A 25274-nucleotide genomic window follows, 5' to 3' on the forward strand; every position below is an offset into this window, starting at 1 on the left:
CGTCACAGATATTTGATGAGCAAGACTGTGGGCTCTGAAGATGGTGTCTTCTTTGCTTCGCAAAACGACCACCTTCTTCGCAATCCCTGCTGGGCATCACCTCTTGGCACATGTAAACCAGTGGCCACAACATGTTTTTTTTTTTTTTTTTCCCAGCAGTGGAAGCAAATAATTTATTGTTCAGCAATAGCTACTGGTGAAGGGTTAAGCATTTCTGATTTTTTTTTTTTTTATTTTCCCACTGTACAGCAAGGGGGTCAGGTTAACCTTACATGTATACATTACAATTACATTTTTCCCCCACCCTTTCTTCTGTTGCAACATGAGTATCTAGACATAGTTCTCAGTGCTATTCAGCAGGATCTCCTTGTAAATCTATTCTAAGCACAACATGTTTAATCTTCTATATCCCTATTATCGGCCCTAGTCCCCCTCTTCCTTTTGTCTCTAGACCTCGGCCCGGCTCTCCACCTCCTCACCCCAGCTACGCCTTTAGTCCAGACCAGCAGGACCCCTCAGGTAGACACCCTCATGGTCTCCTGTTTATTTCCAGGCATCAGTCTCCTCCACGGATCCACCCTCCCCAGAGTGAACAGGTACAGGGTGTGCATCTCCCTGTATCATTCACCAGCTGAAACCTCTCCAACAGCTCCCAGGAACTCTAGGGTAAGGTCCCAAATGCAGGTCTGCTCAAACGTTTGCCTTCTCCTCTAAGCCTGTGTGCTCCTCGCTGGAAGAAAGGGCGTCTTGTTCACGCTTTCCTGGTGCCGAGCAGAATGCCAGGTACGAAGTAAGGGATTGGGGAGTTCCCGTCCCGGCTCAATGGAAATGAATCCATGAGGACGCAGGTTCAATCCCCGACCTCGCTCAGTGGGTTAAGGATCCGGCGTTGCTGTGACCTCTGGTGCAGGTCACAGATATGGCTCAGATCCAGCGTTACTGTGGCTGTGGTGTAAGCTGGGGGCTACAGCTCTGATTTGACTCCTAGCCTGGGAATCTCTATATGCCAAGGGTGCAGCGCCCCCCCCCAAAAAAATAAGGGATCAATAAATGTGGGCTGAAATGTCTAAAGTCCACTTATGTTGATGCTCTCTAATGCTGCAGTTCATTCTGTCTCTGGCTGGGATCACAGGAGGCTCTCACACACACACCAAATCCCTTACAGGTCCCGCCTGATGTCACGGACCCACAGGTGTACTGAGGCTACAAATGACCCCCGAGAGCTCAAGTCCTTAAAGATCCCACATCACTGCCGAGCCTGCAAAAACTCCCCTGTTCGGTCCTGCTTTTAGAAGGCAGCAAGGCTTTGTTTCAGAAATGTTGCACATTCACTCAAATGGGAGGCATTCCGAAACCCCCAGAGTCCGTGTACGAGCGGGGCTGTGCTGGACACAGTGGACCACAGTCCTCTAAGAGTGTCTCATTTAAATACTCTCAGGGGACGTGCCCACCTGTCAAGGTCAGGAAGGTGCTAAACGGCTGTCGCTGGATGAAGAGGAATAACATTGCTCCTCCTACAGGGAATGAAGCTGAGATCTGTAAAGGCTGGTGCACACACCGGGACCAGCCTGCCGTGCTGTTCTGCACTCAGCTGTCTGACGTGGGTGGGGGTGGGGGGCTGGTGGGTGGCAGGTGAAGAACATTAGGTGTTCAGAGTTCTCTAGTGGTGCAGGGGGTTAAGGATCCAGTGTCGTCACTGCAGCGGCTTGGGAAGCTGCTGTAGCGCAGGTTCATTCAATCCATGGCCCGGGAATTTCCATATGCTGCACCAAATTTTTTTTAAAAAAAGAACATTAGGTGTTTGATGGCATATCCTTCCCCCATCACCAAGCTGGCTGTTGCTGCATTGCTTCTGACCCGGAAAAGTCACAGCAAATTTTATGAAAAACACCCCTAGTGTTCAAAAGAAAAACCCCACGAGCACATCTATGGGCACAGAAGTCTAAGGAAATAGGAGTTCCCGTCATGGCTCAGTGGTTAACAAATCCAACTAGGAACCATGAGGTTGTCAGTTCGATCCCTCACCTCACTCAGTGGGCTAAGGATCCTGCATTGACGTGAGCTGTGGTGTGTGTAAGTCGAAGATGAGGCTCGGATCCTGCGTTGCTGTAGCTGTGGGGCAGGCTGGCAGCTACAGCTCCAATTAGACTCCTAGCCTGGGAACCTCCATAGGCCATGTGTGCCACCCTAAAATGACAAAAAAATAAAAATCAAATAAATAAATAAGTAAAAGTCTAAGGAAATAATCGCAGAACTAGGAGGTCCAGAGATTTGCTCAGTCATCCTTAGTCCTTCACTGAGTCAGTAAATTACTCTGCTTTTTTGAAGATGCTTCTCTAAAGGAGTAGTGACAAGTGAAATGCCATTTTCCCCAATTACTATGGCATTTGATCAGCCACAGAAGTCAAGAGACAAATCCTTTCAATGAAAGCTTTATCTTTCTTTGCTTTAACCAAGTTACAAATAAGCGAGAGGTCCCATTTTAATCAAGGAGCCCTCACACAAATCGTACACAGGTAAGCCCCAGAAACATATGAGATGAGGTCCTTTTACTGGACTCGGGACCAGGCACAGTCACCTTGGCAATGACTGAGAGGAGTGGAGGCTGTGCGGGAAGAATTAGTGGGAACTGTTTTCCTGGGAGAATTTATGTCACCGACATCGAAAATGTTTTGGTAAATCTGTGAGTGACAGCATGAGAAAGACCCTTTGGCAGATCATGAAAACCACAGATTTTTAATGTGAAACTGATGATTTTCAGAAGTTTCAAGGACACAGTTTTTTTTTTTCTTTTTTTCCCCTTTTCACTTTTGGCCTCCTAGCGGCATGTGGCATTCCCAGGCCAGGGATCAGATCCAAGCTGCAGTGGTGGCAACGCCAGATCCTTTAACCCATTGTGCCGTGGCAGGGATCGAATCTGCATCCTGGTGCTGCAGAGACACAACCGATCCCGTCGCACCATAGCAGGAACGCCTCAAGGACACAATTTTCAAAAATCTTTCTCTTAAAAAGAGAGAGGAGAGGAGTTCCCGTCTTGGCGCAGTGGTTAACGATTCCGACTAGGAACCATGAGGTTGCGGGTTCGGTCCCTGCCCTTGCTCAGTGGGTTAAGGATCCGGCGTTGCTGTGAGCTGTGGTGTAGGTAGCAGACGCGGCTCAGATCCCGTGTTGCTGTGGCTCTGGCGTAGGCCGGTGGCTGCAGCTCCGATTCGACCCCTAGCCTGGGAACCTCCATATGCCGTGGGAGCGGCCCAAGAAATAGCAAAAAAAGACAAAAAAAATAAAATAAAATAAAATAAAATAAAAAAGAGAGAGAGGAGGGTGGGGAAGGCCAAAAGATAACAGATCTATTTAGGCAGCATGTTCTCAGCATGCGATCGCCTGAGGTGAGGTGCATCCTTATGCAATGGTTTGTGTGGGCACTGGATTCACTCCGCACTTTGTCGATTACCCCTGGTCAGCCATGAAATTAGAATGAGCTTTCCACGTAAACACAAGGTAATTTTCCCAACGTATATTTCTTTTTTCTTGTCTTTCTGTCTTTTCTAGGGCTATACTTGCGGCATATGGAGGTTCCCAGGCTAGGGGTCTAACCTGAGCTGCAGCCGCCGGCCTACGCCAGAGCCACAGCAACGCAGGATCTAAGCCAAATCTGGAACCTACACCACAGCTCACGGCAACGCCGGATCCTCAATCCACTGAGCAAGGCCAGGGACTGAACCTGCAGCCTCACGGTTCCTAGTCAGATTTGTTAACCACTGTGCCACGACGGGAACTCCCCCAACGTATATTTCTAACCGGCTTTAAGGAAGCCAACAAGACCCCCCCCCCCTCAGCTTTATTTAAATACTTATTTACCAGCCGGGAAAATGCTTTTCTAATTAACCTTTAAAAAAGAAAAAAAAGAACTTCACATAAGGACAAAAACAAGTTCCTTGTAGCTTACAGGACAGGACATCTGCAGACAATTAGAAACACAAAGTCCAACTGTCCATTCATAATTGGAAGGGTATACGGTGAAGGTCAAATTATTTTAATAGTCCTCTGCACTGCTGTCAGTTACTTCCCGTTCTGCCAACATAACAAGGGAAAAAATGCCCAGGCAGATCCAGCGGACAAGCTAGATGAAGGCTTTTCACTGCTGGATGATTAAAACTGTGCAAACTCTATTCCCTCCCAACCGCTGAAACCTGCCAAGTTTTAAAGAGGTTATGAATTGCGTCACAAAAATAAAACCCCATAGGTAATTATGTCCTAATTAGTTGGGGAATGAGGAGGAGGACAGAGAAGAGAATAGTTTAGATGTTTGGGGATAAGACACTTCAAGTTAGAAACTGTAAAAGCAACATTCCTAGAATAGCCTGCATCTCTAGAACATGCCTGTCCACATTTAGCCTGAAAGAAAAGATGGCTTTTTTTTTTTGGAGTTCCTTTTTTTTTTTTCTTCTTCTGTCTTTTAGGACTGCATCTACGGCACATGGAGGTTCCCAGGCTAGGGGTCAAATCGGAGCTACAGCTGCCGGCCTACACCACAGCCACAGCAACGCCAGATCCAAACCGCATCTGCAACCTACATCACAGCTCATGGCAACACAGGATCATGAACCCACTGAGCAGAGGCCAGGGATCAAACCTGAGTCCTTGTGGATGCTACTCAGATTCGTGTCCACTGAGCCACGGGGGGAACTCCTAGAGTTCATTTTTAAAAGATAAGATTTAGAAAAATATTTTAAAAACAAACATGAATGCCCCACATTTCTATAATGAGTGAGAATTAATCAAGCTATGAGTTCGGGAGCCAGTAGCTTCTTAGAAGAGTTAAATGAATCCCTTCTGAACAGTCAATTAGCCCAAAGCAATGTCTTGGAGAATAATTATTCCAAGCTACAGTGACATCAAATTACCATATCTGTAGTGTCACAGTATTATAAGTATACAGGTAGGCCCCAAAGAAATCATAAATATGTCATACTTATTAGCTCTATTCTTTTTGATACTGGAATGAACCTAATCATTATACAGTATATAACATAAACTCAAACTTAAGTTTTTTAATGGGCCTTCCAGTCTAACTTTTGTTATTTATGCATTTATTTATTTATTGCCATACCCATGGCAACCTGTGTCACAGTTGCAGCGATGCTGAATCCTTTAACCAACTGCACCAGGCCGGGGATCAAACCCCCGCCTCTGCAGCAATCTGAGCCACTGCAGATTCTTAACCCAATGTGCCACAGCAGGAACTCCTAATTTTGTCATTTAGGTAAGAAAACAAAATAGAGAATATTAGGTATGACTTAAAATATATTTAGTTTCCACTGATTTTGTTACTTAAAAGATGCTTTTAAGTAACAAAAGAAAAACTTTAGAAGATTCCAAACAACACTTCTAGGAATAAAAAACGTCTCTAGAAGTGTTAAGTGCATGTTGGAGATTAATCCATTTTACTTGACTAATGGTTAGCTGTTAACTTACCTTGAGAATGCAAAAATGACAAGGACTGAAAACATCCTAGGATCAAGGATCATTAAACTAGGAAATGCTCGCTTTCTTTCTTTTTTTTTTTTTTATTTTTTGGTCTTTTTAGGGCCACACCTGCAGCATATAGAAGTTCCCAGGCTAGGGGTCGAATCAGAGCTGCATCTGCTGGCCTACACCACAGCCACAGCCACACCAGATCCAAGTCGCATCTGTGACCTACACTGTGGCTCATGGCAAGGCCAGCTCCTTCACCCATCGAGCGAGGCAGGCATCGATCCTAGGTCCTCGTGGATACGCGTCAGGTTCATTTCTGCGGAGCCACAATGGGAGCTCCGGAAACGCTCACTTGCTCAAAGTAATATTTTTTAAAAGACTGGACATGTTTGTTTAAGCTGTGACTTCTGATGAAAGCCAACATACTACTGGGCTAAGATGATCTCTGTTAATGAAGAGAGATTTCCAGCAAGGCCAGGCTAAGCTGCCGAACTGCATGTGGTATTTATTCTCATGCACTACCTTCCCCGGACTCTAGGGTTTTCAAAAACTCAGTGTGGTGATACTATTGCTGAAGTCATCTTTTAGAATCTAGCTATTTAGTTGAAGAAAAAACAAACATTCTGACAGGAAATACACGCTATTAATACCAGCCTCCCATCATGCGACTGTGTCCTTTTTTGAAAAACGTCTTTTGTATGACTCACTGTGTAACTGTAGGTAAATATCTTAACTTCTCTGTGCCTATGAAGAAAGAAGAGATGAGATTATAAACAATTCTAATTTCCTTCCGACATCAGGAAAATCCATTTACCACATCAGAAATAATGAAGGGGTGTTGTTAGAAAGATAGATACTTAACGGACTTGAGAGAAATGTTCTTTGACTTTTCTCCTTTTTATCCTTCTTTTCTTTGTTTTGCTTTGCTTTGCTTTCTAGGGCCACACCTGCGGCATAGGGAGGTTCCCAGGCTAGGGGTCGAATGGGAGCTGTAGCTGCCCGCCTACACCACAGCCACAGCCACAGCCACACAAAATCCGAGCCACGTCTGCGACCTACACCACAGCTCAAGGCAATGCCAGATCCTTAATCCACGGAGGGAGGCCAGGGATCGAACCCGTGTCCTCGTGGATATCAGTCGGGCTCACTTCCACTGAGCCACAACGTAGAGTGCCCGGCTTCGTACAGCCAGCTGTCTGTTACTATAACATGGCCTTCATACGGTATTTCTAACCCAATGTGTAACACACCTTATCCTTCAGTCATGATGCGACAAGTAAAAGAATCATGTGTCCAGGATGCTGACACTGTTTTATGAGTAAAATGAGGTTCTGTCGAGCCCAGCGCCGTCTGCAGACCCTCCCGCCTGCCTTGTGGTTCTTCGAGAGGAAGCTCGCGGACAGTCATGGCCCATTTGGACCACACCCCGTTTCTGTAACATTCTCCCCGCTGTCCATCACTTGCCTCAACTTTGGTGGGAAAACCAGTGCAAGCTGAACCAGGGAAGACCCCAGAAAGAAACCATGGCTCCTCTCCACGGGAGGCTCCATCTAGACCAGGACCCAGCGGGCACCGCCACCTTGTGCTGGGCAAAGGCCTGGGGCTTTCATCAGACAAAGCTGGTTTTCACTCCAGCTCCACCCCATCACAGCCCCAGCCTCGGGGTAAGGAATTCTAAAACTCAGACTTGTCTGTGCAAGCAAGACAGGCCATCCACCATGCTGGGTTCCTGTCACGATCAGATGAGAGAATACAGGTCAGGTACCCGGCAGAGTGCCTGGCATACAGCAGGTGCTCCGTCAAGGGCAGAACTCCTCTCTTTCCCTTAACAGAAAGAACATGCAGATACAAAAACTTACAAAGCAACATAGAAGCACAGCTACAACTCTAAGGAGACAAGCCAAAGTGGCCGAGGAGGTCAGAAAGTTCTAGATCCTTCCCACCAGAAATGACCCTGGAGGGGCAGGTCCAAAGAGCTAAGATTCCCTAAGTCCCCTACTCCTGAAACTATGTGGAAATACACCTCGGCCTCTCTTGTGGATTCAAGAAAAGATGCCTCAGAAGTATTTCTTGCTTTTCTTTTTTCAAGGCCATACCAGCGGCACGTGGAGGTTCCCAGGCTAGAGGTCAAATCGAAGCTGCAGCTGCCAGCCTACACCACAGGCACAGCAACTCGGGATCCGAGCCACATCTTCAACCTACACCACAGCTCATGGCAACACCGGATCCCCAACCCACTGAGCAAGGCCAGAGATCGAACCCGCGTCCTCATAGACCCTAGTTGGATTCCTTTCCACTGCGCCACAACAGGAACGCCCCAGACATGTTTCTTAAAGAAAGTCTTCATGGAAGGAGGAAAAATTGCTTGTCCAGATTCACTGTGCAGTCGCAATGACTGAATGGCAATGCTTTATGTGTTTTAAGATTCTTAGGTTAATTGTTCCAACTGCTCTCAAACATTAGACGGCACCTCCTTTCTCACAGGGGGCCGCACTGCTTTCATTTTGGTTTTTTAAAACAATGATGACCCGAACATTCGCTCATACTTGGAAGAGAAGAGAGTTGACAGCTCAGTTGAGGATACTCTGAGTCTCATATGAAAGTTTTTAAAATATTCCTTCCAAAATCTTATCATAAGGAGGTTCCCCAGGCTAGGGGTCCAATCAGAGCTACAGCTGCCAGCCTACACCACAGCCACAGCAACTCAGGATCTGAGCCGAGTCTGTGACCTACACCACAGCTCACAGCAACGCCAGATCCTTAACCCACTAAGCAAGGCCAGGGATCGGACCTGCGACCTCCTGGTTCCTAGTCAGATTTGTTTCTGCTGACCCACGAAGGGAACTCCTCTTCCAAAATCTTTTAAACAATGCTCAGAGCCTAATAGAAAGCTGAGAGATTTCATCAGTACCTAGGGGGCTGAAGGTACTCTTGAATCCCAGCGGGAGTGTCTGTTTTTTTGTGTTGTTGTCTCTCTCTCTCTCTCTACCTCTGGACACATTGGTTACTATGTAACCACAAAACAGAAGCCTCCCAGGCAATTCTAGAATTACTACAGGCTCTCCATGGAATTTTTTTTTCCAATTAATAGCCAAAAATCATCTGACGTGATACTTGTAGTATCACACTATTTTAAGCAAAAAGATATGAAAGATAAATAAGAATAGATGGGGAGTTCCCATTGGGGCAGAGCAGAAAGGAATCGGCCTATGAACCAGGAGGTTGCCGGTTCGATCCCTGGCCTTGCTCAGTGGGTTAAGGGTCTGGCGTGGCCGTGAGCTGCAGTGTAGGTTACAGATGCGGTCTGGATCCCATGTTGCTGTGGCTGTGGTGTAGGCTGGCAGCTGTAGCTCTGACTCGACCCCTAGCCTGCAAACCTCCATATGCCACAGGTGTAGCCCTAAAAAGCAAAAAAAAAAAAAAAAAAAAAAAAAAGGGAAACTAATCTTTTTTAGTCTGTCACCTTAAGCAAGGCCAGCAGTTAAATAAGGGCAATGTATGAATATTCACCAACTTTGCAAATAAATGCTTTTTTGCACAGATCATGCATGCTCATAGGGCGGAAAGAACACAGGCTACAGAGCTGTGGGGTCTGGTGGGGTGGCCACCAGCCACACGTGGCCACTGAGCATGAAAACTGTGGTTCGTCTAATCTGTGATGTGCCGTCAGTGGAAAATATACAGCTGGCCTCAAAAACTTAGTATGAAAGAAAGAAGGCAGTAAAATATCTGTAAATTTATATTGCAGAGATGCTGAAATAACATTTTGGCTATCTGGGGTTAGCCAAAACATATTATTAAAATCAATTTCACTTGTTTCTTTTTTTTTTTTTTAAGGTGATTACCGGTACATTTAAAATGACATTTGCCGCCTGCATCTTCTTTTCATGGGCAGTACTGGACACCAGCATTTCTGCTTAGATCGTGAAGCAGCTATGCCCGGATGACCTTCCCGACGTTGCTCCTGGTCTCTCTGCCATGGGTTTCTTCTAATTTTAAGATGTCAAGTGCTTGGATTAGATGGCTTTTATTTTATTTTACTTTCTGTCTTTTCTAGGGCTGCACCCGCAGCACATGGAGGCTGCCAGGCCAGGGATCGAACCTGTACCACAGCAGTGACAATGCTGTCCCCTTAACCTCTAGGTCACCAGGGAACTTCAATGCTTGCTGATTTATTTTATTTTATTTATTTATTTTCATATGCTTTTGTGTGTTTGTCTTTTTGTCTTTTCTAGGGCCGCACCCAGGGCATATGGAGGTTCCCAGCCTAGGGGTTGAATCATAGCTGTAGCCTCCAGCCTACGTCACAGCCACAGCAACACAGGATCCAAGCCACATCTGCAACCTGCACCACAGCCACAGCTCCTGGCAACCCCAGATCCTTAACCCACTGAGTGAGGCCAGGAATCAAACCCGAAACCTCTTGGTTCCTAGTCGGATCCGTTAACCACTGAGCCACGTCAGGAACTCTGGACTAGGTGGCCTTTAAAACCCCTCTGGCTCTAACATTCTAGGACTCAAGGGTACAAGAGGAAGTGTGGGTGGAAAAGTGACATGAGGATGAGTTGATGATGATGCTGAACTAGGAGGCAGGGCAGCCTTCCCTAGAGCGGGTTTGGGACAGGGAGCCTAAGAAAAGCTCAGCGCATCCTTCAAAACCTGGGCTGGCTCCAGGGCTCAGCAGAAGGGCGGTCGGCAGCCGCAGCAGCACCGCTGATGGGTGGCACCCTGTCGGCTTAGCCCAGGGCGGAGTGGGACAGAAACATATTCCGGCTGCCAAAGACTGACTCACCTGTGTGCCACCCAGCTGCTCCCAGGGAGCCCGGGAAGCGGAATAAAACCAACCCTTTATGCCTATGAAGACCTCATCCAAATTCTAGCAAACCCAGATTTGGGGGGTTATCACTCCTAAAAGAAGCATGTTTTAGAAACGCATATATCTCTCAGCTTCATCCAAAGGGTTATTTGGTTTATTTTTTGCTTTCTGGAATCAACTAAAATGGCACCTTCTGGAGTTCCTGCTGCAGCACAACAGGATGGGCAGTGTCTCTGGAGCACCAGGACACAGGTTCAATCCCCTGCCGGCACAGTGGGTGAAAAGATTGGCGTCGCAGCACCTGCTGCAGCTCGGATCTGATCCCTGGTCCGGGAACTCCATAAATCGTGGGGTGGCGGGGCGGGAATGACACCTTCTGAATTAGCTTGGACTGAAAGACAGAGCCGCCACCACTCCCCCGCCACACACACACACACTGGCACAGCACCTGGAGTCCTCACGATTCATTCCAAGCCACCTTCTTAGCCCACGATTTGTCTGCAATTTGACAGCAGCCTTCGGCAAACATTTTGGGGGTGTCTGTCTTAGGTCAAGCACTGGGTACAACAGCAGGTTGCAGTTCCTGTCCTGACAAAGTTTTCAAGGTATGGCGGGAGCTGGCCTGGAGAACGCCAAGTGAGAAGATCAACTCGGCTCCGTGAAAATTCAGGGATTCGGAGAGACTGCTGGCCTGGGGGCACTCAGCTGGGCTTGGAAATCTGGGAAGGCGTTTTTGCAGGAAGGGAGATCTAACTCGGCTAAGAACAGACCAAGAGAAGAGGAAAAGGAAGAAAGAGTCCATGTAGAAAGACTGATGTGCTCAATAGTCCAGACACGAAAGTGAACAAGGTTGGAATCCAGCGTGTGAAGGGGCCGGGACAAGAGATGAAGCTGGACGGGTGAGCAGGGCCGGCTCAGGAGGCTCTGGATGCTCTGCGCAAGGAGGTGTCGGGCACCCAGCCTCAGTGGGGTCACCCTGCTTCCCCCTCCTAGCCGTGCACTCCCTGGCTGTGTGGCCTTTGCATAAGCTGTCCCTTCTCTCTTGGGTGCCTCCTGGGTCCCTTACATGGACTTATGTGAGGAGGGGCCTCCCAAAGGCGTCTTCCCCTTCCAAACCCTTCCTAAGCCCAGGACTGATTCACCCATCCCCCTACCCCAGGCACTTCTTGTAACAGAGTTCCCATCATGCCAAGGAGTTCCCATCACGGCACAGCGGAAAAAAACCCGACTAGGAACCATGAGGTTTCGGGTTCAATCCCTGGCCTGGCTCAGTGGGTTAAGGATCTGGCGTTGTTGTGAACAGTGGTGAAAGTCGCAGATGCAGCTCAGATCCTGGGTTGCTGTGGCTGTGGCTGGCAGCTGCAGCTCCAATTTGACCCCTAGTCTGGGAACCTCCATATGCCATGGGTGTGGCCCTAAAAAATCAAAAAGACCCCCCCCCCAAAAAAAAAAAATAGGTCGTGCCAACTGCTTTAGCTGGAGGACATTTAAACTTGGGATCTGTGGGCGTGGCAACCTCTCTGTCGTAGAGAGAAAAACAGAAAGCCAAGCAAGAAAACCAGTGGCTGCCAGGATTTGTGAAACTTTCAGTGTCTTATTCTAGTCCCTTGTGATGTGTCCAGATGTCATGATGCTAGTGACACCAAGACCCCTGCATGGTTAGACCCCACCCGCAACGCTCGATGGGTGGAGATACTACTGTCATAGGCATTCTGAAAAAGGCCCTCTTTGTAAAGCTCCATGGCCTTTAAACAGCAATTACTCACTTCCATCCTAAAATTGAAGTGGATACAAATGTGGAGTTCCCACTGAGGCTCGGTGGGTTAAGGACCCAATGTTGTCTCTGGGAGGATGTAGGTTCCATCCCCGGCCTCGGTGGGTTAAAGGATCCGGTGTTGCTGCAGGCTGCACTGTAGGTCTCAGATGCTGCTTGGATCCAGTGCTGCCATGGCTCCGATTCGACCCCTAACCCTGAAACTTCCATATGCCTCAACTACGGCCGTAAAAAGGAAAAAGAAAAAAGAAAAATAAAAATAAAACAATTAAGTGGTGGGAGTTCTTACTATGGCTCAATGGGTTAAAAATCCAAGACTAGTATCCATGAGGATGTGGGTTCCATCCCTGGTCTCACTCGGAGGGTCAAGGATCCAGCACTGCTGCAAGCTGCAGTGTAGGTTGCAGATGCAGCTCAATCTGGCGTTGCTATGGCTGTGGTGGAGGCTGGCAGCTACAGCTCTGATTCGACCCCTAGCCTGGGAACTTCCATATGCCGCGGTGCGGCCCTAAAAAGAAAAAAAAGGGAGAAAAAAAAGAGATACAAATAGAACATGGGTGGTGTCACTTTCCAAGCCAATTCCAGGTGCAGACATGACTAAAGGGTCCCAGCATTCTCTGTCTGGGCCTCACAAGCCATCACCCTCATGCCCCAGGTGGCCTCAAAGAAATTAACTGGAACCGGCTCACAAGAGAAAAGTCATTGACCCTCAGTGCTCTAGACTGGAGGCTACGCAAAGGAAGGTAATGTGTCCTTTTCATGGTTGTAATTGTGACATTCAGCTTTGTGCTGGACACAAGGGCAGGGCAGAAGGATGGGTGCTGGACAATAAATTATGACTACCGTGGTGTCACCCAGTTGCTCATTCGTACCTCTGCATGCACCCAAAATATCTGAGCTCAGTGGAAGTCTACAAAAACTCAGTCTTGCCCATTTGAAAAAGCGAGGTCAGTAATTCAATCAGAGAGCTGACATCTCGGCCTCAGGGACGCACTCAGACGCCATCCCTGCCTACCTATAACTTGTTCTTCTTTCTTATCCCCAGGGACATGGCCACGTTTTAAAGTTTCAATTTGGAACAATAGTTACTAATGTCCTTACAGAATCAGAGGCTCTGTTCTTTCCAATGTAATTATACACATTCAGAAACTGTGGAGTTCCCGGCGTGGCTCAGTGGTTAAAGAATCCGACTAGGAACCACGAGGTTTCGGGTTCAATCCCTGGCCTCGCTCAGTGGGTTAAGGATCCGGCGTTGCCGTGAGCTGTGGTGTAGGTTGCAGACACGGCTCAGATCCCGAGTTGCTGTGGCTCTGGTGTAGGCCGGCAGCTACAGCTCCGAGGAGACCCCTAGCCTGGGAACCTCCGTATGCCGAGGGAGCAGCCCTAGAAAAGGCAAAAAGACACACACACACACAAAAAGAAAAGAAACGAAACTGTGGCCTTCTAACTTATTTGCAGATTTTTTTTTTTTTGGCCAGTGTATTTTTTTTTTTATCATGTATTACCAGCTCACTTATGCAATCTGGAAAAAGGGGATCTAACTATGATAGGATAATCTGTAAGCTCCAGGAACTGTAAATCCTGCACATTTCAGGAAGTGTAAACTACAGGAAACCTGTAAATTTCAGGAACTCTGTCACAGCAAAGCCATGATTATTCCTTTTCCCACTGAACGTCTTTATCATACACAAACCGCCACCAGCGCCACCACCTCCTCCTCGTCCCACCGGAGCAAAAAGTCCTTCTGACTCCCTCGATAAGCTGCGATCAGTAAACACACAGAAAAGGGCATCTTAAAAATCGGTAACATACCAACTCCATTAACTGTTTGAGCTGACCTATCTCTTCGGGCAGCGATCCAAGTTTGTTGTTACTTGCGATTAAGACTTTGAGAGGCAGACCACACAGGCAGGCCGGCAGGGCGGACAGCTGATTCCGACTGCAAAGAAATACAACAAGAACTCTGGTAAACAGGCAGGCCACTTCATCCTGTTTGTGAGAACATGCTGTTTACCAAGCAGGGAGAAAGGAGTGATGGAGGAAAAGGTTTTGCAAATATACCAAGTCCAAGGAACTTCCTAGATGTGTAAGAACTCAAAGCCCAAAAAAACAAACTTTTTTTTTTTTTTTTAAAAAAAGGAGAGGCATAGACAGCTCTGAGGGAAACCACTTTCCCCAGCACAAGGGACCCCCTCTGCAGAAGCTGAGTCCTTGGGCAGCCTCCAAGCAGATGGGCAACATAGGCTGCACCACCAGCAGTGATGGGCAGCTGGTGCCAACCGCTCCCTGCCTGATGGTATAAGCAGGAGATGCGGCGAGGACCAGAGCGGAAAGCATCACCGCATCCATCTTTGGAGTGATGGGGAGATGGTTTGGCCACAACTCACAAAACCACTGGGCCCACTTCCAACGTTTTGATTCAGCTTCCTTTTGTTAAAGCAAGAGCTCTGTGGTTAAACGCTGCTTGGGTATCTGCGAGAGGGCTAATTAAAAAAGAAAAAGGGAGAGTTGGCCTTATGGTAAAAGTGGAGCTGGAGCCAAGAGGGGTTCAGTTTCACAGAGAAGCTGAAAAGCGTGCGCCCACAGCTCACCTGTTCTGCATTAAGAGGTCTCTGCTCGGAGGTTTTTAAACCTTCTACCGTCAATCCCAGTTGTCTAAGGGACGAGGAAAATACTGGAGAAGTGAAATCTATGAATCACCCCTAAGGGTATGTCAGCCACTTATTTCCCCTCCTCCTTCACAAGGAGCCCTTTTCCTGCGATCAAGTAAGGAGACAGATGGTCTTCAGCTTCCCTTTCCTTCTCGGCCATTCTGCTGAGGAAGTTAACAACCAGGCAGTGAAATATCTACAAATCTGTGCCATGTTATTGCAATTCTTTGGAACTTCCTCTGTGTGCATTTGCACACTGCGGGGCTATGTGTGTACTGATGAGCATGCATTATTTTTGTGCGTGAAGGGACAGACAGATAGGCTGGAAACACACCCAAACGTTATCGCTGGTCATTTTGGGGGGAGGGGGGAGTGGGTACAAAGAGTGGATTTTATTTTCATGACACTTTGCTCTGTTTTCCAAAATTCCTACAAAGTGCTTTTATACTTAGGGAAGACATATCATTATAAAAAGATAAACCAGATTTGGATACCAGGTACATGAATGCTTCTATTTGTGAAAATTCATTGAGATGTATGTACACTTATGATCTGTGCACTTTTCTGTATGTACGTCATATTTCAATTAAATGTTTTACTCCCCATGCTACCATAAGAGGGAATGGCTGTGTGGTTAGCCAAAGGGTGTGTCTGACTGATGGGTTCAGAAAAAGCAGGTGTTGGGAGTTCCCACTGTGGCTCAGCGAGTAAGGAACCTGACTAGTACTTTCGAGGATGCAGGTTTGATCCCTGGTCTCACTCAGTGGGTTAAGGATCTGGTGTTGCCGTGAGCTGTGGTGGAAGTTGCAGATGTGGCTTGGACCTGGCATTACTGTGGCTGTGGCGTAGGCTGGCATCTGCAGCTCCGATTCCACGCCTAGCCTGGGAACTTCCATATGCTGTGGGCGTGGCCCTAAAAAGAAAAAAAGAAAAAGAATAAGCAGGTGTTGTGCTGTCAAAATAACCTTTCCAATTTGGATTCCCTCACTGTGACCACCTGACCAGGTGTCTGACACCCGATGCCCAGGTAGCCAGGTTTTAGCAAGAAAATGGATAGCTGTATCTTCTCTCAACTGCCCAAATCTGCAAAGCAAGCTGTTTTCAGAAAGGGACAAAGGCAAAGAGCTTTCTCTAAGGGGGTCCAGCAGAAGGGGAAAGAGGTTGTGAGCCCAGGGGTGGGGGATGTGTCCTGGCCCTGGAAAGACCAGCTGGCTCTTAGCTTCCCCCTGGTGAGGCTGGCAGGTTAATAAGGGCGGCAGGGTCACCCCTGGTGCTGTCTCCTGATCTCTGGGGGCAGCAGAAGGGAGAGCCAGGGCTATCAGCCTGTCCTTCTGTGCCTTCACACCCCTCCTGCTGCCCTCTGTCACCTGCAGGGGCTCCTCTGGCTGGGTGAGGGGGCCTTCCTGGTGCCTGGATGGGAGAGCTTTCTTCAAGCTCCAAAAAAGGCTCCTGAGATGCTCCCTCCAGACAGGAGAACTTGGTTTATTACAAAGTGGCAAGTAAATAACTCAGAATGTAATTTGTGGTTTAAAATATTTATTAACATGCAATTTCATAAAGTGAGGATTGATAAATTAAAATACTAAAAATAAGCCATATTTAATATATATATATATATATTTTTTTGGTTGCACTGTGGCATGTGCAAGTTTCCAGGTCAGGGATTGAACCCAAGCCACAGCAGCCACCCAAGCCACTGCAGTGACAACAGTGGATCCTTAACCTGCTTAACAGGAGAGCTCGTAAACTTCTATTTTGAAGAGAGAATAACGGGAACAAAGATAAGTATTTTTAGAAATTCCTACACTCCTATTTTCCACAGAATCAACGATTACAGTTGGAGATCTTTCCTGTGTTTCTCTGCTTAGGAACTCGGATTTAAAGGCCTCCCCGTCTCAGAGTTCCTGTCGTGGCTCAGTGGTAATGAACCCGACTAGCAACCATGAGGACCTGGGTTCAATCCCTGACCTCACTCAGCGGCTTAAGGATCCAGCATTGCCGTGACCTGTGGTATAGGTTGCAGATGTGGCTCGGATCCTTCGTTGGCTGTGGCCGTGGTGTAGGCTGGCAGCTGCAACTCCGATTCAACCCCTAGCCTGGGACCATGTGCCACAGGTGTGGCCCTAATAAATACCAATAAAATATTGCCAGTCTCCCTGCCTGCATGCAGGCATCTAGTCCGAGGAGCTCTGCACTCATCTGACTGGGATGCGCTGCCCTGGGAGAGCATCTGCATAACCACCTAAGCAATGCAGTGGAGGCTCTGCTCCTTTAGACACATGAGCATTTGAAATTACATGGGATTCTTCCCCCTGGAATTCTTCCTGGGTGGGTAACTAATTTAAAATATAACAAGGGCGGTCCCGTTGTGGCACAGTGGAAACAATCCGACTAGGAACCATGAGGTGGCAGGTTCGATCCCTGGCCTCGCTCAGTGGGTTAAGGATCCAGCATTGCCATGGGCTGCGGTGTAGGTCACAGACATGGCTCAGATCTGGCATTGCTGTGGCTGTGGTGTAGGCTGGTAGCTGCAGCTCTGATTAGACCCCTAGCCTGGGAACCTCTATATGCCCCAGGTATGGCCCTAAAAAGATTAAAATAAAATAAAATAAAATAAATAAAATAAAAAAGAGGCTTGTGAAAGCATCTGTGGTTTCCTTGAAGGGGTTGAATGCTTTTGACGCTAAAAGCAGCAGACGGAAGAGCCCACTTATTTAGGCCGTGTACATTCCTCTATTCAGACTGTAGTTTATCGCCTGTAGGCAAATCAAGATGCCAGGACGGGTTGTGATGGGCACACCACAGCCCTGGGGCACACTTCTTCGATCTCATCCATCTCGTCCCTCAGCCTGCACTTCGCCTATTTTACGGCAGGATGTTCCTGTATTACTGGTAATTTCCCCAATAGAAAAAGGAAATACACATGCACACAGAAACCCATTAGCTCTCCAGAAAATATTTATCAAGAAGAGGAGAAACTGCACGTCCTTTAATCCGCTCCCCGCTCCAGACCACATCAGCTGCCTGAGCCTTTTGAAACCACTCATCTGGCAGCAATTTCTCTCCAGCAAATAAGTGCCTCAGGCCACACTCCACCAGCCCCTGGCCCGCACTTGTCTCCTCAGCCCTCTGTGTTATGAACAGAGGAGGAAAGGATGTTTAAAAATACCACCACGGAGAATCTGATAAGGTAATGGGCAGCATTTATTTTCAAATCCAGCCCGGGAGTCACATCTGAAAGCAATATTTAAAAAAAAAAAAAAAAAAAAAAAGACTTTTTTAAACTCACTCATTACAAAAGAGTAAATTAGTGAGGGAAAGGGAGCACTTATTCAGAAGTAGAAATTACAGATTCGGTCATGGTGGCCTGAGCCTTCCTGCCATCACAGGGCAGAGTCCCCTGTCACCCTCCCTGCCCAGTCTGGGTGGAGGATGGTGCGGGCAGGAACGAGGAGGGGCAGGAAGGCAGCGGGTTTAATTGCTCACGATCTGCCTTCCTCCTTTCTCAGCTGAATGACTCCCCCACAGATTTACTGGCCTGATTTTCTCCTTTCAGGTTGAAACAAGGCAGCTCGACATAATCTGAACACTTTTGATAGCCTGAGTTTGCAGGCTCAACTTCTCAAGTATCACCACCCTGGAATTCACAAACCAAGTCACTTCTGTATGGTTTCTTTCAGAGTCTTATTTTAATGGATTTTGACTATGGCCTTCCTTATTAAAATCTATGCTTTCAGGCTTAATTTCAGTATTGCACATTAAATATTACTGGCTTATCAGAAAGTTATTTCCCTTAAAGTATGTGAGGATGGAGTTCCTGCTGTGGTGCAGCAGGTTAAGGATCTGGCATTGTCTCTGTGGCACAGATTTGAACCCTGGCCCAGCAAAGTGGGTTAAGGATCTGGTGTTGCCACAGTTGTGGCACAGGCTGCAGCTGGGGCTAGGATTCAATCCCTGGCCCAGGAACTCCCATATGCTGTGGGTACATCACAAACAAAAAAAAATCCTGCACCATCCTCCACCCACAAACTGTTTTTATCACGTGATGATACAAACAGTCTTTTTTTGCAGGGAGGGTCTTTTTAGGGCCACACCTGCGGCATTTGGAGGCTCCCAGACTAGAGGTCTAATCGGAGCTACAGCTGCTGGTCTACACCACAGCTCACAGCAATGCCGGATCCTTAACCCCCTGAGCAAGGCCAGGGATTGAACCTGCATCCTCATGGATACTGGTCAGACTCACTTCCACCGAGCCATGATGAGAACTCCCCATTTTCATCCAGTCTTAAAATACAGTTTCATGTTCCATTTGTTAAAAACATACACAAATTAAAGATGACCATTCTGAGGCTGCCGGGGAGAACCAGGCTGGGCTATAAAATTTCAGGCTCAAACCAACCCAGTAACTCTTTCTGTCCTGGAGGACCAGGGCAGGAATGTACCATCATATGAATGACTTTTCCTTTCTCATCTTCTCTGATTCTAAGATCCTACCATTTCTCCGGGAAAACTCGAATACCCGGAGATCATCATCGCCATTTACTAGCTGGTTTTCCAAAACATGATAGAAATCGTGACATAAAATCACCAACCAACGCAAACCTTTTTTCCTTTTTTTTTGGCCGTTTCTAGGGCCGCTCCCGCGGCATATGGAGGTTCCCAGACCAGGGGTCTCCTCGGAGCTGTAGCTGCCGGCCTACACCACAGCCACAGCAACGCGGGATCCAAGCCTTGTATGCAACCTACACGACAGCTCACGGCAACGCCGGATCCTTAACCCACTGAGCAAGGGCAGGGACCGAACCCGCAACCTCATGGTTCCTAGTCGGATTCGTTAACCACTGCGCCATGACGGAAACTCCAATGAAAACCTATTAACAAAACGTCACAGTGTGCATGTAAAGGGCACACAGAAGGCAGGGCAGGGCACCCCAGGCTCGCCCTATAGGCGTCTCAGCCAGGAAAGGGCATAAACAAGTCCGCAGGAGCTCCTCTCTATTGCTTGTATGAATGGCACTGGCCGTGCTTGGCACACGAAATACACAGAAGAGCAGTTATTTTACTTGAGCCAAGCAAGTTTCCTCTGGCACAGGATACCTCGCCAACTTTGTTTTATGCTCTTTTTTGCAAACCCCCTTTCCCTCTCCTGAAAGGCAGAGTGACTCTTTTCTGTTGGGCACAGGACACTTGACTGTTAATTGTCTCCACGCCGACGCAACAGGGAACAATATCCATAGAGAACTACTTCCTTTTTCCTGCTTGGTTCATTCTGAAGACCCACCATGGCAAAATTTCTCACCCTCATTTCCCCACATGACTAAACCCTTCCCTGGCATCGCCAGCCTCCCCCACCCCCCACCCCCAGGCCCCCAACTCATTCCACTGTCACTCTATGCCTGAGACAGTCACCTACAACAAGCAGAGCCTGGCTTTCAGTTGCCTGGAGCTATCTCGGTCGACTTGAATTTTATAAAGATAAATTCTATAAATATCATTTCAATAATATTTCACATGACATTTTTAATGCAGACATTTGACATTATGGATGCACATAAAATCTGGGCGTGCACGTGTACGTCTAACTTTGAAAGCAGTTCTGCTACCCGCCACTCAGAAGGATGACAGTCATTCGAAAAGTTCAAATGTTGCAAAACTAGAAACCCAGAGCCATCATTTCAAGTGAATCTTGAACCAGTTCTTGAACACTATGCCGATCCGTTTCACACCCTACACACATAAAGGCCACGCTTTGAGAAGGTTAAAGTCAAACTTTAGAAAAGAAAATGAGGCTGGGGTTAATAGATGCAAACTTTTGCCTTTGGAGTGGATAAGCAATGAGGCTGGGGTTAATAGATGCAAACTTTTGCCTTTGGAGTGGATAAGCAATGAGATCCTGCTGCCTAGCACAGAAAACTATATCCCTTGTGATGGGACATGATGGAGGATAATGTGCAAAAAAAAGTGTATATATATATGTGTGTGTGTATGACTGGGTCACTGCTGTACAGCAGACATTGACAGAACATTGTAAGTCAAGTATAATGGAAAAAATAAAAATCATTTTAAAAAAAGAAAATGAAGAGCAAGAAACAAAAATAAGTAAGCCTCTGAGGCAGCTCAGAACACAGGCAACTTGCTGCACCAACCACTGTGCTGTGCGTTTTTGCTCTGCGTATCTGCACCCTGTTTCTGCAGCTGTGCAACTGAACCGGTTTCCCACAGTAAGAGCCTGTCAGTCTCCTCTTGAGCAGAAATAAACCCTTGCTTAAAATAGTCTGGGTTTTTACACCCTTAACGGTCAGCAACCACCACTACCAATGTCTGTAATTAGATTTCAAAGTATGGTTATTGATAACTTGCTCCTTTTTTGGTTATTTCCTCTCCTTTTTTTAAGGGCTCTTTCATGCTCAAAGCACAAGCCCTAAAAACTATTCCTTTAAGTTTCCTCTATAATATCTGTGGTGTCCTTTCTTTGCTTTAAAATGGAGCTAAATGTTCAAAATCAAGAAAGAAGCTGTGGATGTTTGAAGAGGACCCAACACCTGATACGAGCAAGAATATCAATGAGCCAAATACCTCCAGAGGCAACAAGGTAGATTTGAGGTTTTAGGCCTTAAGAATGTAGAGACCTGAGCTTGTGTGCAAAACGCTGCTGCTGGCGAGTGGGGAAACTATCACTCAATGGCTAGAGAAGGATGAGCAAATGAGGCCCTACTGTGCAGCACAGGGAGCTATGAGCTATGTCCAATTTCTCAGGTTGGAAGATAGTATGGAAAAAAAAAAAAAAAGGAAGGTACATTTATGTATGACCGGGTCGCTTTGCTGTATAACAGAAATCGAAGAAACACTGTAAATCACCTATACTTTGATTTTAAAAAAAAAAAAAGATGTATCAGCACTGAAGAGAATTCCTCCACTTTTGAGACCACCGTCCCAGGTAGAATGGACACTACCCACCTCTTCCCAGGAAGGTACACCCCCCTTCCCTGCCTTCTCTGCCACGGAAATAGATATTTTTTATTTCATTTTGTTTTCTCTTTTTAGGGCCACACCTGTGGCATAGGGAGGTTCCCGGGCCAGGGGGTGAATCTGAGCTACAGTTGCTGGCCACAGCCACAGCAACACCAGATCCGAGCCGCATCTGCAAGCCACACCACAGCTCACAGCAACACCAGATCCTTGACCCACTGAGCCAGGCCAGGGATCGAACCTGCGTCCTCATGGATGCTAATCAGATTCATTTCTGCTGAGCCACAATGGGAACTCCAGATATATATTTTTTTACTTTAACATTTTTTCCCCACCAAAAAAGAAAGGGCTGTGGATAGCGATTTAAATGAGAACAGGCTGCTCAGACCAACTTTTGCCAGGGACACCGAGCCAACACAAAACATTCATAATAAAATATAAGGTGCTTGAACCTTTTTTGGGTCTCATTTGACGACGTGTGCCTTTCCACTGAGTTCCAGGAATCACTGAATGTGTAACGCAGGTAGATCTGCGTGATTCTAAGTCTCTCTACATTCTCTTCTTCCCACATACCCTTCCAGGGGAATGAGCCTTCAGGAAGCTTCTCTCGTGTAACTAATACAATAATAACTCAGTTCTGCTTAACTGCTCTAATACTTAAACAAACATTCCTTAGTTGGTTATTATTGATAAGGCATCATGCTAGGCACTCTGACAACTATTATTTAGATTCATTCCAATCCTGGACTCTAAGTATAAAACCCTCTATTCTTCTGACACAAAAACTGATGTTATTCGGAGAATTTAAATCACTAGTTCCAAGCTGCCTCACTAGTGAGTCACTCTGTGCTAATAAGGGTTGAAACCAGGTGGGTTGGCTTCAGATCAAAGTCTGATCTACCCTCAACACAACACAGCCTTTTCTCATTTTACTTTGTCTTTTTGTTTTTGTTTTGCTTTACAGGGCCGCACTTGCAGCATATGGAGGTTCCCAGGCTAGGGGTCGAACTGGAGCTGTAGCCGACGGCCTGTGCCACAGCCACACAATGCTGGATCCTTAACCCACTGAGGGAGGCCAGAGATCCAACCCGAGTCCTCATGGATACTAGTCGGATTCGTTAATGCTGAGCCACAAAAAGAACTCCTTATGGAGTTCCCGTTACGGCGCAGTGGAAACGAATGCAACTAGGAACCATGAGGTTGCGGGTTCCACCCCTGGCCTCCCTCAGTGGGTCAAGGATCTGGTGCTGCCGTGAGCTGTGGTGTAGGTCGCAGATGAGGCTCGGATCTGGCATTGCAGTGGCTGTGGTGTAGGCCGGTGGCTATAGCTCCGATGAGACCCCCTAGCCTGGGAATCTCCATATGCCGAGGGAGTGGACCTAAAAGACAAAAAATAAACAAAAAAAAAAACACCTCGTCATTTTACTTTGGAATAAAAAGTAAGGTAAACCAGGAAAACAAGAGGAGGAGGATCCTGAATTCCAAGCAGGAGGCAGCAAGAGGCTACCTGGCGGTTCAGTGATGGACTTATAGAAAAAGGGATGGAGGAAAGGGTGAGAGACCACCTCTGAGATTCCAGGCGAGGGTGCTGGAAAAAAAGTAGTAGGAGCATGGCCAGGAAAAGAGGTTCCAAACGTACTAATTTGGGACAGAAGAAAATGGGCTTCATTGAGCACATGCTGAATTTTGAACAGTGAATAGGCACCCAAGAGGAACTGAATCTTTGTCGACTGGGACAATTAGGACTAGTGTTAAAAAGAGTCAAAGTGGAGTTCCCGTCGTGGCACAGAGGAAATGAATCAGACTAGGAACCCTGAGGTTGCGGGTTCGATTCCTGGCCTTGCTCAGTGGGTTCAGGATCCGGCGTTGTCATGAGCTATGGTGTAGGTTGCAGATGTGGCTCGGATCTGGTGTTGCTGTGCCTGTGGCATAGGCCAGCAGCTGTAGCTCCTACTGGACCCTAGTCTGGGTACTTCCATATGCTGAGGGTGCAGCCCTCAATAAGAAAAAAAAAAGAGTCAAGGTGACAGAGAATATATTGGCTACAAATAAAGCATCGTCTGAGAGAGAAGATTTAAGGGCCAAAGATGGAGCCTGGGGGAATATGAGCATTACGGTGCAGAAAGAGAAAGAACATCCAGACACGGAATAGAGAAGCGACAGAAAGAAGCAGAACAATGAGCAGGAAAGCATGTGACCAAACCAAGGAAGATGTTTCAGATCAAAGTCAATTATTTTCTACCCTCACTGAATTTCGCTCTGCCCATGATCCTGTGTACATGCTGAGAAAATGTGAAATTACTATGAATCCCAAAACCTAACTCCTACCAGGATTAGGCCACATCTCTCTGAGCTGCTATCTCCTGCCTCCAACTTGAATGTGAATCATTTATTTTAAAAGCAGAAAATGTTGGAGTTCCCGTTGCGGCTCAGAGGGTTAAGAACGTGACTAGGATCCATGAGGATTCAGGGTCCATCCCTGGCCCCGCTGAGTGGATTAAGGATCTGGTGTTGCTGTGGCTGCGGTGTAGCTTGCAGATGTGGCTCAGATCCAGTGTGGCTGTGGCTGTGGTGTAGGCCGGCAGCTGCAGCTCTGATTCGACCCATAGCCTGGGAACTTCCATATGCCGCAGGTGCAGCCCTTAAAAAAAAAAAAAAATACATATATAGTCTTCTGAGTTCTCAAATTTAAGATAAGAAATTAGCACCTCTTAAGGAATATAGGAAGGGAGACTTCCTTTACGGATCTTATCCTGTAAGGTGGAATGAAGGGACCCCAGGCTGCTGCTAACTTATCTTTAAACAAGTGTTTACAGACTTTGCGCACCACTGTCAGAGGCTCAGAGGCGGCCTCTGCTGAAGGCCCCAGGCTGTCCTCTGCTGGTACTGAGGTCACGATGGCCTCCTGGTGGGACAAATGCACCAGCGGGGCCGCCCCTCAGTTTCCCTAGATGATTGGCCAAACAAAAACCTTCAAAGCACCCCCACCATCTCCTTGGTCCTCCCTGCCCGCCCGCCTACATGCCAACAGCCTCTCAGTCTTTGGAACACAGGATCTGAAGGGAAGGATTTCACAATCCCCACTGAACCTCCTATGTCTTCTTCTACCTATGGTCCTGTTCAGAGAGTTCACCGAGCTCCACCCTCCTTGCACGCGGTGATATACACACACATTAAAAGAGTCGGCAGAGGAAGAAAACCGACAGTGATTTTGAAATGGACAAAAACCATTCCTGGGGGACTTGCCTGACACACCCTCCCAGACGACCTCTGCCTTTCACTGTTTTTGAGTTGTTTAACAACCCTGTGTTTGCAGAAATGGAGAGGAATGCAAACCCTTTTTGTGCACAGAAACAGAGATGCATAGTGGGGAGCACAGAGGAGCGGCAATGGATGACTGCCCTCTGGATACGGACCAGTTTGGCAACTATCAGCAAGCCCACTGTGTGTGTGTGTGTGTGTGTGTGTTGACTTCTCCTTTAAATAAGATACAACGTTTTCTGTCTGTCTGTGTTGACTTCTCCTTACTTCTCCTTTAAATAAGATACAACGTTTTCTGTCTGTCTGTGTTGACTTCTCCTTACTTCTC

General features: G+C 47.2%; 1 protein-coding gene across 5 annotated transcripts in view; it reads right to left on the minus strand.

Annotated features, from left to right (window-relative positions):
* LRCH1 (leucine rich repeats and calponin homology domain containing 1) overlaps positions 1 to 25274 on the minus strand; it is a 219087-nt gene that overhangs the window by 80250 nt on the left and 113563 nt on the right. For all 5 annotated transcript variants that reach the window (XM_013980521.2, XM_013980522.2, XM_013980520.2 and 2 more), the window contains exon 3: positions 13878 to 14004. In XM_013980521.2, coding sequence (XP_013835975.2) covers positions 13878 to 14004 — 127 coding nt within the window. The remainder of the gene's footprint in view (positions 1 to 13877; positions 14005 to 25274) is intronic.

Source organism: Sus scrofa, chromosome 11, assembly GCF_000003025.6.
Source record: "Sus scrofa isolate TJ Tabasco breed Duroc chromosome 11, Sscrofa11.1, whole genome shotgun sequence".
Classification (NCBI taxonomy): Eukaryota; Metazoa; Chordata; class Mammalia; order Artiodactyla; family Suidae; genus Sus; species Sus scrofa.